We start from the raw sequence: 14,901 nt of genomic DNA, 5'->3' as shown, positions 1-14,901 counted from the left end.
AGATCTTCACCTTGTGCCCGTCCTGCTTGAAGATAAAAGAACAGAAAGGGAGGAAGCAGAGGCCGCCCGGGCGAAAGTGATGCGGCTGCCGCGGGGGGCCAGGGCGGGGTCAGGCCCAGCTCAGTGTGTCCAATAAAGCCGTCTCTGTGGAGCCTGTGTCCGCTTTGGGGGTTCTTTGCTGGCGCCCACGCCCCCTCCTCCGCCACCTGTGGGCGGTCAGAGCTGTTTGCACCAGGACAGGGGGCCGGGCCGGGCCTGGCCAGCGGGGCCAAGGTCACCACACTGCTCTGGCCCCTGAGCTCCCTAAGGTGGAGACGGCCCCCCAGGGATTCTGCGGGTGGAAGGCATTCGCATCTCTGCACCGAGCTGGGGCTTTTCAGCTTTGAGGTCTGAGGTCGCAGCCGGCTTTTCTCGAAGGGACAGTGGACAGTGGACCGGGGAGACCGATCGCCCATTGCTACCCCACGGCTAGCTACAGCAAACAGGGCCCCCCCACCTGCAGTGCACACAGCTCTGACCGCCCCGGGGCAGGGCGGAAGGGGCCTGGGTCACGCACGGGGTCTGCCTTGGGATGTGCATTTGGAACCCAGCTCCTATTCTGGGGTACCACCATCCAAAGTCAGACCCCTCTGCTCGCAATCACCCCCAAACCGGAGCTTTTTTATTTTTTATTTTCTTAGCCAAACGGGGCTGCTTTATGGAGACACTGACCAAGGATGTGGGGAGAGGAATGCCTGGCTCTCCAGAGCAATCCCGTGGTCCCCGGGGCTCTGTCACCCCTGGGCGCTAGGGCAGGGGAGTTCCTGTCTCTGGCTGAGTGTGAGCAGACTGTGTTCAGGGCCTGCAGAGAGGGGTTCCTGAGAGGCCTCCAGAGCTGGGCTCAGCCACACAGGTGCACGCAGGTTTCTTCCACAGCCCCGCCCGGCTCCAGGTGACCAAGTATTCTACCTCCCCGTCTGGACAATGAATAGGCTGGCATAGATATTTCTTGTTTGTTTTTGCGGTACTCAGGATTGAACCCAGGGGTATTTTACCTCTGAGTTACACCCCCCAGACCCCCCTTTTTTTGCCATACTAGGATGGAACCCAAGGGCATTCTACCTCCGAGCTACACCCCCAGCCCTATGTTTTTTAGTCTTTATTTTGAAGCAGGGTCTCACTGCCTTACAAAGGGCCTCATTAAGTAGCTGAGGGTGTCCTCGAACTGCGATCCTCCTGTCTCAGCCTCCCGAATGCTGGGATTACAAGCGTGCACCATCACACCCGGCTTGCTGTAGACATTTCTAACACGGCCCTTCCCTTCCCTGTATGGGAGAAGCCCTTCTCACATGGACCTCCCCTCCCCATGCCAGCACCCTGGAAACAAGGCACAGAAATACTCACCAGTTTTTGCGAGTATGGCCCCCCTCGGGCATCCCCCAGCCCTGGTCACACGCTAGGAGCTCGGGACAGCAAGGAGCAGGACGCCCCTGGGGACGGGTCCCAGCTGAGGCTGGGGCAGAGTCCTGGGCTCTAGTCCGGCTTGGTGCTGATACCACACAATTCTAGGCCAAGGTCTAGCGGGGTCTGGGAACCCAAGGGCTAGGGGAAGAGGCTCCGTGCAGGTGGATGGAGAACTGGAAGCTGCAGGCAGAGAGGCCGTCACTGCGCTGACCCCAGTTACTCCTAAAGTGACCCCTGGGACTTGGGCGATGACACTCCTGTGCCTGGAAATAGACACCTAGGACTGTCCATCCTAGGCCAGGGCCAGGGCCAGCTCCGCCTCTGCCTTCTCCCCACGCCAGGAGCCCATGTGAAAGCCACTGTGTGGGCCCCTGGAAGGAAGCAGGGTTCATGCTTTCAAAGGAACCGACCCCCTTCCCCCTCTGTGCCCCCTCCTCCAGGTTCTGGTCCTTATAGGAGACCAGAGATGGGGCCTGGCAGAGGCTGCCGAATCCCAGGCCTTTACCTAGGAAACCCAACTTCTCAGAAGGAGCGATTGGGAGCCGGGCGTGGTGGCACACATTTATAATCCCAGTACTTGGGAGGCTGAGACAGGAGGATCACAGGTTTGAGGACAGCCTCAGCAAGTAGTGAGATTCTCATCAACCTAGCAAGAGCCTTCCTCAGAATAAAAACTAAAGCCGGGTGTGACGGTGCATGCTTATAATCCTAGTACTTGGGAGGCTGAGACAGGAGGATCACAGGTTTGAAGACAGCCTTGGCAACTTAGAAAGGCCCCTTGCAACTTAGTGAGAGCCTGTTTCCAAATAAGAAATAAAATCGGGATGGGAGTACAACTTGGTGGTAAAATGCCTCTGGGTTTTATACCCAGTACCAAAAACTTAAAATTAGCCAGACGTTATGGCACACGCTTGTAATCTCAGTACTTGGGAGACTGAGACAGAAGGATCACAGGTTTGCAACCATCCTCCTCAGCTACTTAGCGAGGCCCGCCACAACTTACTGAAACCCTAAAAAAAAGAATACAAAATATGGCTGGGCGGGGGGCTTGGAGGTAGAATGCCACTGGGTTCAATCCCTCATTCTGCAAAAAGAACAAAGGAAAAAGGAAATAGATATTTTTAAAAATAGGGCTGAGAGTATAGCTCTGAGGTAGAACGTTCCTCAGTTCAGTCCCCAGTAATAAACACACACAAAGAGAAAGGAAGCAAGCAGCAGCAGTTGGGCTGAGACAGGCCTCCCCCAGCGCGGCGGGCCTGAGTGCAAGTTGACCCCCCTCCCCCGTGCAGGACGACGTGAGCCCGCCGCTGGCCGCGCCTCCCTCCAAGATCCACGTGCTCCTGCTGGTACTGCACGGGGGAACGATCCTGGACACGGGGGCCGGGGACCCGAGCTCCAAGCAGGGAGACGCCAACACCATCGCCAACGTCTTCGACACCGTCATGCGAGTTCACTACCCCAACGCGCTGGGCCACCTGGCCATCCGCCTGGTGCCCTGCCCGCCTGTGTGCGCCGACGCCTTTGCCCTCGTGTCCAAGTGAGTGGGGTCCACCGTGCCCTCCGCCCAGTCTCAGGTCCCCTGTCCAGATGTCCCGGCCTGCCGCGGAGTCCTCTCTGCTCAGAGGTGGGCTAAACCTGTGTAGACAGGCCAAGTGTGGATTCCAGAAAGAGGCCCAAGCAACGTGGAGCCGTAACCAAATGCCAGTCCCTGCGAGGACTGTGCCAGTCTCTGCTGCATCCAGTCACTGGGCACGCCTTTGGGAAGAAGGGAAAAGAAATGTATCGACTTGCTGAGGAAACAGAGAAGCCAGTGTAGGAAGGAGTTCGGAACCAAACCCTGGATTCTTTCTATACAAAGAGATCAAGTCCCTTTTAAAAGCGGCTCTTAAGCCAGGCCTGGCGGCGCGCGCTTGTCATCCCACCACTTGGGAGGCTGAGACAGGAGGATCGTGGTTCTCGGCCAGCCTCAGCTACTTAATGAGGCCCTTTGCTCCTCAGTGAGACCCTGTTTTAAAATAAAGAATAAGAGCCGGGCGTGGTGGCGCACGCTTGTCATCCCCGCGCTTGGGAGGCTGAGACAGGAGGATCGCACGGGTTCGAAGCTAGCCTCAGCTACTTAGTGAGGCTCTCAGCAACTAAGTGAGACCCTGTTTCCAAATAAAATATAAACTAGGTCTGGGAGTATAGCCCAGAGGTAGAAAAGCCCCTGGGTTCCACTCCCGAGTACCACGAAAATAAAAATTAAAAAAATAAATTAATTAAATAAAGAATAAGAAATTAAGCTGGGGGTGTTGCTCGGAGGCAGAATGCCCCTGGGTTCCATCCCCAGTACCACAAAAATAAGTACAAAAAAATAAAATCTGGCTCTTGAGGGTCACGTGGGCTTGTCCGAAGATAGACGGTTCCTGTCTACTGTGGCTCTGGAGATGGTTCCGTCTCAGACTCACAGGTGCCAGATCTTCATACCTTCCACTGATTAGGGCCTGTTATTTGTTAAAGGGAGGAAGAGACGGGCCAGGGGAAATCGTCAGCTTTGAAACGGGCCACCTATTAGCTGCCAGGATCAAAACCAAGCCCCCCTTTACCGAGCTTCAGTTTCTTTCTTTCTTTTTTTTTTTTGGGGGGGGGGTGGTACTGGGGTTCCTGGAAGCCCTTCTACCTCCGGGCTACACTCCGACCTATTTTATATTTTTGAAACAGGGTCTCTTACGCCAGCGCGGCTGGCTTCAAACCTGCGCCATCCTCCTGTCTCCGCCTCCCAAGCGCGGGGATTACAAGTGTGCCCACCACGCCCGGCCTACCGAGCCTCAGTTTCTAACATGGGGACGCTGGCCTGCCTCTGGGGGGTGGTCCTACTTGATCTGGCCGGGTTCCCTGAGCCTGCCCAGGACCTGGCCTGGCCGCCTCTTGTGAGCACTTGGATCCAGGCGGCTGGGTCTACCCGCTGCCCAGGTCCAGGGAGGCCCCTGGAGTTACACTGGGGCTGCCCGCTGACCCGGCCTCTTGCCCCCGCCCCCAGCCTCAGCCCCTACAGCCATGACGAAAGCTGTCTGTCCAGCAGTCAGGACCACATCCCCCTGGCTGCGCTGCCTCTGCTGGCCACCTCATCATCCCAGTACCAAGAGGCGGTGGCCACGGTCATTCAGAGAGTCAACCTGGCCTACGGGGACTTCATCAAGTCTCAGGAGGGCGTGACCTTCAATGGGCAGGTGAGTGGGTGGGAGGAACACTCCACGGGCTGGGCCAGCGGGGATGAAGACACGACCCTCTCCAGCCTGCAGCCCGGCCAGCCGGGCAGAAACGGGCCTCTCCCGCCTCCAGGTCTGCCTCATCGGGGACTGCGTGGGGGGCATCCTGGCCTTCGACGCCTTATGCTACAGCAACCAGCCAGTGTGCGAGAGCCGGTGCAGCAGCCGCCGGGGCAGCGTGGTCAGCGTGCAGGTACCGAGCCGGGGCCTGGCGGGGTGGTGGGATAACCCTCCTTGGGCCCTGGCTTCCGCAGAGGCCCATGGCCTCCTACATGTAGAGCGCCTGCCTCCCTGCCTGCCATGGCGCACCAAGCCACTGCCTAGCCCCATGTGGACACCGCCCAGCCAAGCTCCTGGCTTCTGTTTATGCACCAAGCACCGTCCTGGGCCCTGAGTCTGTGCCTGCAGCCCAAGAGCTCATCCCCAGGTGGGACCCAGGGAAGGTGTGGGAGAGGCCTGGGGGTCCCAGGGGAACCCAGGTCTCTCTGACTGAGGACAGGGAAGGTGCCCAAGCCACAGGTTCATGGCGGGCCCTAAAGAAGCCAGGGGAGCTGGGTGCGGTGGCACACGCCTGTATTCCCAGTACGTAATAGGCTGAGACGGGAGGATCACAGGTTTGAAGCCAGCCTCAGCTACTTAGTGAGGCTCTTAGCAACTTAGTGAGACCCTGTTTTCTTCCTTCCTTCCTTCCTTCCTTTCTTTCTTCCTCTCTTTCTTTCTGTTCTGGTACTAGGAATGGAACCCAGAGGCATTCTACCTCCGAGCTACACCCCTAGCCCTGTGTTTTATTCTTTATTTGGAAACAGGGTCTCACTGAGTTGAAAGGGCCTAAGTAGCTAAGGCTGTCCTTGAACCACGATCCTCCTGTCTCAGCTTCCCAAATGCTGGGATTATAAGTGTGTTCCACCACTCCCGACTTGAGACCCTGTTTTCAAATAAAATATATAAAATAGGTCTGGGAGTTTTCAAATAAAATATATAAAATAGGTCTGGAAGTATAACCCGGAGGTTGAAGGCTCCCTGGGTTCCATCCCCAGTAACAGGCACGCACGCATGCACACATGCATACACACCCAGGTGGCATTTCTCAATCCTACCCAGCCCAGCAGTAAGACAGGATGGACAGAGGTGGCCAGGGCAGGTGCCCAGAGGTGCCAAGGGAGTGCGAAGAGCGGTTGTGCAGCCCGCCCTGGAGAGCAGGTGTCTTCACAGGCCACAGATCAGGGTCTGTGCCACGTGGAACAGTCTCTGGTCCTGGGAGGTACAATCAGCTGACCCTGTCCGCTTCCCAGTAGCGAGGGGAAGAGGCCCCTAGTCCCCTGCTTACAGAGTGGGCTAGGTAAGGCCAGGTCTAGAGGCTGCCAAGACTGTGTGGTAGGCTGGGGGGCGGCAGGGGACAAGGGCCTGAGCGGCCAGGCAGCTGCCAGCAGGACCTGGAGGCGGAGGGATGGGCGGCGCCCAGGATGTGCGGGAGGGCTGGGCAGCGGGCAGCGTCCCGGCGGCGAGCCTCCGTGGGGCCGTTTCAGGATGCCGAGCTGCTGTCCCCGGGCGTCCTGGTGAGCTCCGCGCACTGCGGTGGCGGTGGCAACGGCGGCGGCTCCAGCCTGGAGGGCAGTCAGCACTTAAGCCGTAGCAACATAGACATCCCCCGCAGCAGCGGCGCCGAGGACCCCAAGAGGCAGCTGCCCCGCAAGAGGAGCGACTCGTCCACCTATGAGCTGGACACCATCCAGCAGCACCACGCCTTCCTGTCCAGGTGGGCCCGGGGGGCTGCGGGAGGGGGAACAGCACGGGGCCGTCGTCAGCACGAGGGCCTGGGGCGTCTCCGCCAGTCCTTCTGTCTGGGGGGACTCCCTGGGCACCAGGGTCTTGTACGCGCCAAGAGCCACCTTCAGCCTCAAGAAGCAGATGGTCCCGGGTTGGAGGCAGCATGGTCTAAGTAGGACTGACTGTCCCAAAGGGCACAGGCTCCCTGAGCACCCTGGCAGGTGCTGGGCGGCCGTACGAGGGCGGGCAGCAGGGGGCCATCAGATCCAGGCTCCCCCTCTCCAGGCCGGCCCCAAGGAGGCCCAGCGTGACCATGTATGTCCTCTGTAGCCTTCACGCCAGCGTGCTGCGGACCGAGCCCGGCTCCCGCCGCTCCAGCAGCTCCACCATGCTTGACGGCGCCGGGGCCCTAGGCAGATTCGACTTTGAGATCGCCGACCTCTTCCTCTTCGGGTGTCCGCTGGGGCTCGTCTTGGCCTTGAGGAAAACTGTCATCCCTGCCCTGGATGGTGAGAGCCGTGCGGGGCTGGGGTCCCAGTGGCCCCCTGGCGTGAGGCCGTGGTCACACCCCAAGTGCCACCCCCTGTTCCTGCTTCATTAGGACTGGCCCTGTGCCCCAACACCTACTGCTTCATTTATTCCCAATGCACCCCCGAGCAGAGATGGGGTAGCTGGGGTGCAGCAGTGGGGCACCAGCCCAGGGTCTTCCAGGTATTAGGTCTTTGCTTAGGGGGAATCGTGAGACTGAGCTATTCGTTGTATACTCCGCCAGACTTACACAATGATTATTCTAGTGTCATGATAGCTTTCTCAATTAAAAACAAAATCTAAGCCGGGCGTGGTGGCGCAGGCTTGTGATCCCCATACTTAAGAGGCTAAGGTAGGAGGATCGCAGGTTCGTGGCCAACCTCAGCTGCTTAGTGAGGCCCTCCACAACTTAGTGAGATCCTGTTCCAAAATAAAAGATAAAAAATTAGCCAGGCATGGTGGTGCATGCTTGTAATCCCAGTACTTGGGAGGCTGAGGCTGGAGGATTACAGGTTTGCGGCCAGCTTCAGGTACTTAGTGAGGCTCTCCACAACTTAGTGGGACTCTGTTTTAAAATAAAAAAATAATGCCGGGCGTGGTGGCGCACGCTTGTAATTCCCGTGCTTGGGAGGCTGAAACAGGAGGATCGCACAGGTTCGAAGCCAGCCTCAGCTACTTAGTGAGGCTCTCAGCAACTTAGTGAGACCCTGTTTCCAAAAAATATATAAAAAAGGTCTGGGAGTATAGCCCGGAGGTAGAAAGCCTCTGGGTTCCACCCCCAGTACCACCCAATAAATAAATAAATAAATTAATTAATTAATTAATTTTAAAAATAATAAAAAGTAATAAATTAAAAATAAATAAGTAAAGGATAAAAAGTAGGGCTAGAGGTGGGGCTTGGAGGTAGAATGCCCCTGGGTTCAATCCCCAATACACACACACACACACACACACACACACAATCTAGACAGAGAAGGTGGCACATGCCTGTTAACCCCAGTACTTGGGAGGCTGAAACAGGAGGATTGCAGTTTCAAGGCCCGCCTCAGTAACTTAGTGAAACCCTCCCTGTTTCAAAATAAATAGGGCTGAGGGTGTAACTCGGAGGTAGAATGCTCCTGGGTTTAATCCCCAGTACCAAAGTATAAATTAAAAAAAAAAATCTGGGCTGGGCATAATGGCCCGCACACTTGTCATCCCAGCATTTGGGAAGCTGAGACAGGAGGATCATGGTTCGAGGCCAGCCTCAGCTACTTAGTGAGGCCCTTTGCAACTCAGTGAGACCCAGTTTCAAAAACAAAGACTAAAAAATCGGTCTGGGGGTGTGGCTCAGAGGTAGAATACCCCTGGGTTTCACCCCCAGTACCACACACACAAAAAAAAAAAATCTGGGAGCTGCAGGTGTAGCTCAGTGGCAGATCACTTGCCTAACATTTGAGGATCCCCAGTTTCCAGCCTGACACCAAAACACACCAGAAAAAACAAATAGACACACACAACACGCAGAGCCCCAGCAGATACAGGCGCAGGCCGAGCCGACCCGGCACCCAGGCTCCGGCTGCAGCCCGCCTCCTCTCTCTGCCCCCAGTGTTCCAGCTCCGGCCAGCCTGCCAGCAAGTATACAATCTCTTCCATCCCGCGGACCCGTCCGCCTCCCGCCTGGAGCCGCTGCTGGAGAAGCGCTTCCACACCCTGCCGCCCTTCAGTGTCCCCCGCTACCAGCGCTACCCGCTCGGCGACGGCTGCTCCACGCTGCTGGGTGAGGGCCTCCCCCAGGAAGGGTCCCCAGGCTGGGGGTGGCCCTGGACGCCTCTCCAGAGCGGATGCCCAGCATGGATGCAGGCGCACTGTTCTTACTGCCTTTGAAGGGACTCAGGAGGGCCTCACCTAGATACCCTGGGGCCGGCAGGGCCCAGTTCCCTCCTCCAGCCCAGAGGGACAGAGTGAAAGTGGGGTGCGCAGCCGGGCGCGGTGTCATCCAGTACTCGGGCAACTGAGACAGGAGGATCCCAGGTTCGAGGACAGCCTCAGCTACTTAGTGAGGCCCTCCGCAACTTACTGAGACCCTGTTTCAAAATAAAGCATAAAAATTAGAACTGGGGGTGTAGCTCGGAGGTAGAATGCCCCTGGGTTCCATCCCCATTTCTGAAAGAAGAAAAAAAAAAACAAACAGAAAAGAACCAGGAGTGCTCTCAAGGGGTAGGGCTTTATGGGCTGGGCCCAACATGGCCGGCCAGAGATGGACACGGGGTGGGAATGTCCCCAGAGCCACCTGTCCCCCACTCAGCCTACGTGTGTCCCTGGTCTCGTCGCGTCCTGGTCCTGGAGCAGTCTGTGTCGGCAGCCCACACCAGTGTCTGTTTCTGTCCTCTGTTTTCTCTTCATCTGCCTCTAGTGGAGACCGTGCAGAGAAACCCCCAGCTGGTTCTGGAGGGCGGCTCCCTGGCCCCGCTCCCCCACGGGGACGGCTTTCTGGAAACCAGCATCCCTGTTCCCGCGCTCGCCTGGCAAGATGGGTCCCGCCAGAGCCTGGGCTGTCCTGAGTGTGTGTGCCTCCGTCTGTGGTGACGTCACCCGCTTGGTCCTCCACCCGCCCCTCACGCCCTCTTTGGTTACTTGGGGGTTCAAGGGACACTGGCGCCCGTTAAGGGCAAAGACCCAAAAGGAAGGCCCTGGGGAGTTAGTTAGCCCGGGACCCCCGTCTGTACACTGTGGGCCAGAGGCCAGAGGCAGTGCGGCCCAGGGATAGACAGAGGCTGTCCCAGGGTCACACAGCGACCAGCCTGGCTCCCTTCTGGAGGGAGCAGACGGGAGAGGGGCTGAGACACCCAGTGAGGAGTTAGGGGTCTGTGGGTCCTGCTCCTTCCCCTCCACAGCCCCAGCAGATGGGCCCCTCTTCCAGAACCTCCAGCACCTGACTCTGCTCCCAGACAGCCCTGGTGGCCTCTGTGAGCGATGCAGGATGGGTGGCTGCCTCCTGTGTCCTCAGCATACCTAAGCCATCCCTGGGAAGCTGCCCAAGACCCTGCGGTCACCTCGGAGCTGGGCAGTGCAGGAGGGTGGCCACCCAGGCTGCTGGGACCACCAGAAACTAGCTAAGGAGCCCTGTGTGGGTCAAGAGGGTGGCCCCACTGTGTCTGTGTCCATCCGTCCGTCTGTCCTCTGCCTCAGCACAGCCCTGAGCTACAGGCCCTGGCGTGGCTGAGCCCCGCCTGCCCCAGCCTAGGGACACGCTGGCTTCCCCCACTGCTAGGGAGCTGGGGGCCAGCCTGGGCCTCCCTCACCTGGGCCCCCTCCCTGTCCACCTGCAGCAGACGCGCTCCAGACCCACAACGCGGTCTTCCAAGAGCATGCGGCCCCCTCGTCGCCCGGCACGGCCCCCGCCAGCCGTGGCTTGCGCAGAGCCAGCGAGATCAGCATAGCCAGCCAGGTGTCCGGCATGGCGGAGAGCTACACGGCCTCCAGCATCGCACAGAGTGAGTACAGCCTCCTGCACCCTCACTGCACGCCGCCTCGAAGGCCCCAGGGGCCGGCGCCATGTCCAGAGACAGTCTTAGTTGCCATGACTGGGAGGGTATCAGCAGCATCCTGCTGGTAGCCAGCCGCATGGCCGCGGGCTGGCCAGTGGTCCCTGGTGTCCAGGTGGAGGCACAGCACATCACCTGGTCAGGAGGATTCTGGGAGCCGGGCGTGGTGGCACACAGTTGTGATCCCAGTCCTTGGGAGGCCGAGACAGGACAGTTTCTGGAACTAGTGAGATTCATCAACCTACTGAGACCCTGTTTCCAAATAAATAAAATCAGGGTATACCCTGAAGGTAGAACGCCCCTGAGCTCAATCCCCAGTATAAAAAAGGAGGATTCTGGGGAGAGGAGACTTCAGAAGGGCACCGTGGCCGGGTGTGGTGGTGCTTGCCTGTAATCCCAGTACTTGGGAGGCTGACACAGGAGGATCTCAGGTTTGACGCCAGCCCCAGCAACTTAGAGGGGCTGTCAGCAATTTAGCGAGACCTTGTTTCCAAATAAAAAATAAAATAGGGCTGGGGGTGTAGCTTGGAGGTAGAATACCCCTGGGTTCAATTCCCAGACAAAAAGAAGGAAGGAAGGAAGGAAGGAAGGAAGGAAGGAAGGAAGGAAGGAAGGAAGAAGAAAAAGAAAAGCAGGGCACCAGGCCCTGCTGCTGGGGCTGGCATTGTCAGCTTCCTATGGGGAGGAGGTCCGCCTGGCGGCCCCACAGCATCTTCTTGCCTGTAGGAGGTGGGATGGCAGTGCCACATCCCCAGCATAGCTGAGCCCATCCTTATTCTTGCTTCCCAGAAACCCCTACGGCGCTCAGCCACACCCCCAGCATCAGGCGCCTGTCCCTGCTTGCCCTGCCCCCCCCATCCCCTGCCAGCCCCCGCCCCCGGGCCAGGCAGGTGACCCCCAGCCTGGAGAGGGCCCCCTGCCTCCCTGACTTGGACATCGGAGAAGGTAGCCCCACCACAACACTACCCCCCCCCGTCTAACTTGGGGTCACCATCACCAAGCATGTCCCGGCATCTCACCGCCAGGCCCCGCCCACTATGGCAGGCAGAGATCTAACCGGGAGGGCACAGGCATCTGGGAAGGGGGCAGAGGAGTGACTGGGGTCATCCTGGGATTCAGGGGGACCCTCCAGCACACGGGCCACGGGAAGATCTCGGGGGAGCCAGGACCCGGGAACGGCACCATCTCTGACCCGACCTGTGTGCGCCTCACAGCCTGTGTTTGTGAGGGAGACCGGCTAGGCCCCGCGATGCACGGGGCGTGGGCCCCGTCCATTGGAAGGCCCTGGGCTTCTCTGTCCCCTCTGTTGCATTGAGGGAGGCCCTGTCTGGAGGCTCGGGATTATAACTCCATCTCCGTGAGGCCGGGAGGCAGAGAGGATCAGTGACCACCGGGGACGCTCCTCTGCCCCAGACTCAGTCCTGTCCCCTGCGCCCTGCCTTTAGCCCACACAGCTGCTTGCCTGTCACGGACCTGGAAGATCTGCTCTGGCTGCTCCTGGGGAGGGGCGGGGCTAATCTGGGCTGAACACCCTGAGGGGCCAGGTGACCTCCAGGGTCCCCACCTGGACCCCCAGTCACGGCCCTTTTTCCTGGCAGTCGCGGCTAAGTGGTGGGGCCAGAAGCGGATCGACTATGCCCTGTACTGCCCCGATGCCCTCACGGCCTTCCCTACCGTGGCCCTGCCCCACCTCTTCCACGCCAGCTACTGGGAGTCCACCGATGTGGTCTCCTTTTTGCTGAGACAGGTACGCGGCCTCACAGAGAGATGCCCCTCAGGGGGCCGGGGGGCCGAGGGGGCCTGCCCTTGGCTCCGGCCACAGAGCGTGCAGAACACAGGCGCCTTTGCTCTGGAGCCCGTTAGGTCTCTGTGGGGGGACGGAGGCATGCACCTGTGCATCCAAGGGGACGGGGCGGGTCGCTGCGGGTCGAGCGGCACCCCGGGCCCCCACAGGCTCCTGTCTTCGGCCCCTGAGCCTGCGGTGGCCTGCCCTGCCCCAGGTCATGCGGCATGACAGCTCCAGCATCTTGGAGCTGGACGGCAAGGAGGTGTCCGTGTTCACCCCGTCGCAGCCGCGGGAGAAGTGGCAACGCAGGAGGACACACGTGAAGCTGCGGGTGAGACTCGTCGGGTGCCGGGCCGCGGCTGCCCCTCCCCAGCCCCACGGGCCCCTCCCCAGCACAGAAGAGGAAACCCAGCCACACAGAAGCGTCTAGAGCTGGCGAGGTGTGAGGTCAGAGCTAGAGGAGCCCATTTCCCCCGCCGGGGAGCCCAGCCAGGCCTCCTCGCTGGCCCGCTGGCCCAGGAGGCCCCACCTGACCCCGCGGGCTCTCCCCTCCCCCAGAACGTGACGGCCAACCACAGAATCAACGATGCGGTGGCCAACGAGGACGGCCCGCAGGTGGTGACGGGCCGGTTCATGTATGGCCCTCTGGACATGGTCACCTTGACCGGGGAGAAGGTGAGGCCACCGGGCACCTCGGGGACCCCTGCTCCCCGGGCCGGGGCCCTGGGAGTCAGGCGGCTAGCACGTGGCCAGCGCGTGACCGGCCGGCCTGGGCTCCCAGGTGGACGTTCACATCATGACGCAGCCGCCCTCGGGCGAGTGGCTCTACCTGGACACCCTGGTGACCAACAGCAGCGGGCGCGTCTCCTACACCATCCCCGAGACGCACCGGCTGGGGGTGGGCGTGTACCCCATCAAGATGGTGGTCAGGTATGCACCTGCGGGGTAGCAGGACGGGGACAGCTTCCTGGGGGGAGGGAGAGGGGAACCGGGAGAAGGGGCTCTGGTGGTTCTGACGCACCGTCCCCGTCGCCCAGGGGGGACCACACGTTTGCCGATAGCTACATCACCGTGCTGCCCAAGGGCACCGAGTTTGTGGTCTTCAGCATCGATGGCTCCTTTGCCGCCAGCGTGTCCATCATGGGCAGCGACCCCAAGGTGCGAGCCGGGGCCGTGGACGTGGTGCGGTGAGTGTTGCTGTCACCAGTGGGCGGGCTCAGGAGACGGACGCTCTGCCAGCCAGGTGAGGGAGAACCTGCTGGTGCCAGGAGAGGGACAGCGGGCGGCGTGCCCGGGAACCTGGGTCTGGAGCCCGGCGCCACTATATACCAGCGCACAGCCTTGGGCGAGTTCTTCAAGCTGTGTGCTGGTTCAGTTCCCTCCCCTGGGAAGGGAGGCTGGCAAAGCATGGGGCCCTCCTGCAGGGGGCCAGGACGATGTGCCATCCTCATCGAGGTTGCTTGAGCCCCACCAATCAGAGGTGGGCTCTTCATGGTCCAGTGGGGCGCAGGTGGGAGGCGGAGTCGTGGGACATCAGGCCTGCCCCTCGCCCCCAGGCACTGGCAGGACCTGGGCTACCTCATCATCTACGTGACGGGCCGACCTGACATGCAGAAGCAACGGGTGGTGGCCTGGTTGGCTCAGCACAACTTTCCCCACGGCGTGGTGTCCTTCTGTGACGGCCTGGTACACGACCCACTGCGGCACAAGGCCAACTTCCTGAAGCTGCTCATCTCCGAGGTGGGTCCAGGGAGGGAGGGCCGGGGGCGCTGGGAGCCGAGGCCGCGCCCATGCCCACGCCCGTGTCCCCCACAGCTGCACCTGCGCGTGCACGCGGCCTACGGCTCCACCAAGGACGTGGCGGTGTACAGCTCCATCAGCCTGTCGCCCATGCAGATCTACATCGTGGGCCGGCCCACCAAGAAGCTGCAGCAGCAGTGCCAGGTGCGTCCCGCGCCCCGGGTCCCCGGGCGAGCGGCTCCTCCGGGGGCCCGGCCCCTGACAGCCCACTCCCCCTCGCTGCCCTACAGTTCATCACGGACGGCTACGCAGCCCACCTGGCCCAACTCAAGTACAACCACCGGGCACGGCCGGCCCGCAACACGGCCACCCGGATGGCACTGCGCAAGGGCAGCTTTGGTCTTCCCGGCCAGGGCGACTTTCTGCGCTCCCGGAACCACCTGCTGCGCACCATCTCGGCCCAGCCGGGTGGCCCCAGCCACCGGCACGAGCGGACACAGAGCCAGGCAGACTGTGAGCAGCGGGGCCTGCGCGGCATGAGCGTGGCAGCCAGCTGCTGGGGCCGCGCCATGACCAGCCGGCTGGAGCCGGGGACAGCCACTGGCCCCAAGTAGGGCACCGTTGGCGAGGCTGTGGTCTCCAATGGTGCTAGGCCAGGGCTCCGGCCCCACCGGGAGGCCTGGCCTGGGCACACACGCAGGCGACTGGGGATACGCAGATGTGGGCCTGAGAGCTAGCTCATCCTGGGGCCCCTGGAGTGCACGGGCCATGCCACACGATCCTCCCAGCCCTGCCTCGTGTCCTAAGGGCCGAGTGGTCCAGCTTCCCATGGAAGACGGCAGGACAACCAGCCCAGGAGGAC

At 60.5% G+C, this 14,901-nt stretch overlaps 1 protein-coding gene across 6 annotated transcripts in view; it reads left to right on the top strand.

The window, feature by feature from the left end:
• Positions 1 to 14,653, top strand: part of PITPNM2 (phosphatidylinositol transfer protein membrane associated 2) — a gene marked incomplete at both ends in the record, with an annotated part of 32,584 nt that extends 17,931 nt beyond the window's left edge. Inside the window, 17 exons of one of the 6 annotated variants that reach the window (XM_080717642.1) lie at positions 2,733 to 2,980; positions 4,463 to 4,652; positions 4,765 to 4,884; positions 6,218 to 6,447; positions 6,789 to 6,967; positions 8,575 to 8,745; positions 9,382 to 9,531; positions 10,298 to 10,462; positions 11,303 to 11,458; positions 12,112 to 12,260; positions 12,514 to 12,630; positions 12,858 to 12,974; positions 13,081 to 13,229; positions 13,337 to 13,486; positions 13,856 to 14,039; positions 14,115 to 14,243; positions 14,330 to 14,653. In XM_080717642.1, coding sequence (XP_080573768.1) covers positions 2,733 to 2,980; positions 4,463 to 4,652; positions 4,765 to 4,884; positions 6,218 to 6,447; positions 6,789 to 6,967; positions 8,575 to 8,745; positions 9,382 to 9,531; positions 10,298 to 10,462; positions 11,303 to 11,458; positions 12,112 to 12,260; positions 12,514 to 12,630; positions 12,858 to 12,974; positions 13,081 to 13,229; positions 13,337 to 13,486; positions 13,856 to 14,039; positions 14,115 to 14,243; positions 14,330 to 14,653 — 2,928 coding nt within the window. The remainder of the gene's footprint in view (positions 1 to 2,732; positions 2,981 to 4,462; positions 4,653 to 4,764; positions 4,885 to 6,217; positions 6,448 to 6,788; positions 6,968 to 8,574; positions 8,746 to 9,381; positions 9,532 to 10,297; positions 10,463 to 11,302; positions 11,459 to 12,111; positions 12,261 to 12,513; positions 12,631 to 12,857; positions 12,975 to 13,080; positions 13,230 to 13,336; positions 13,487 to 13,855; positions 14,040 to 14,114; positions 14,244 to 14,329) is intronic. The other 5 variants (XM_080717643.1, XM_080717644.1, XM_080717647.1 and 2 more) reach the window with 5 other exon arrangements.
• Positions 14,654 to 14,901: the final 248 nt, after the last annotated feature.

This window comes from Muscardinus avellanarius (assembly GCF_963383645.1).
Source record: "Muscardinus avellanarius genome assembly, chromosome: 21".
Classification (NCBI taxonomy): domain Eukaryota; kingdom Metazoa; phylum Chordata; class Mammalia; order Rodentia; family Gliridae; genus Muscardinus; species Muscardinus avellanarius.
Note: the sequence above shows the minus strand (reverse complement) of the source record. Positions and strands in the feature narration are given on the sequence as shown.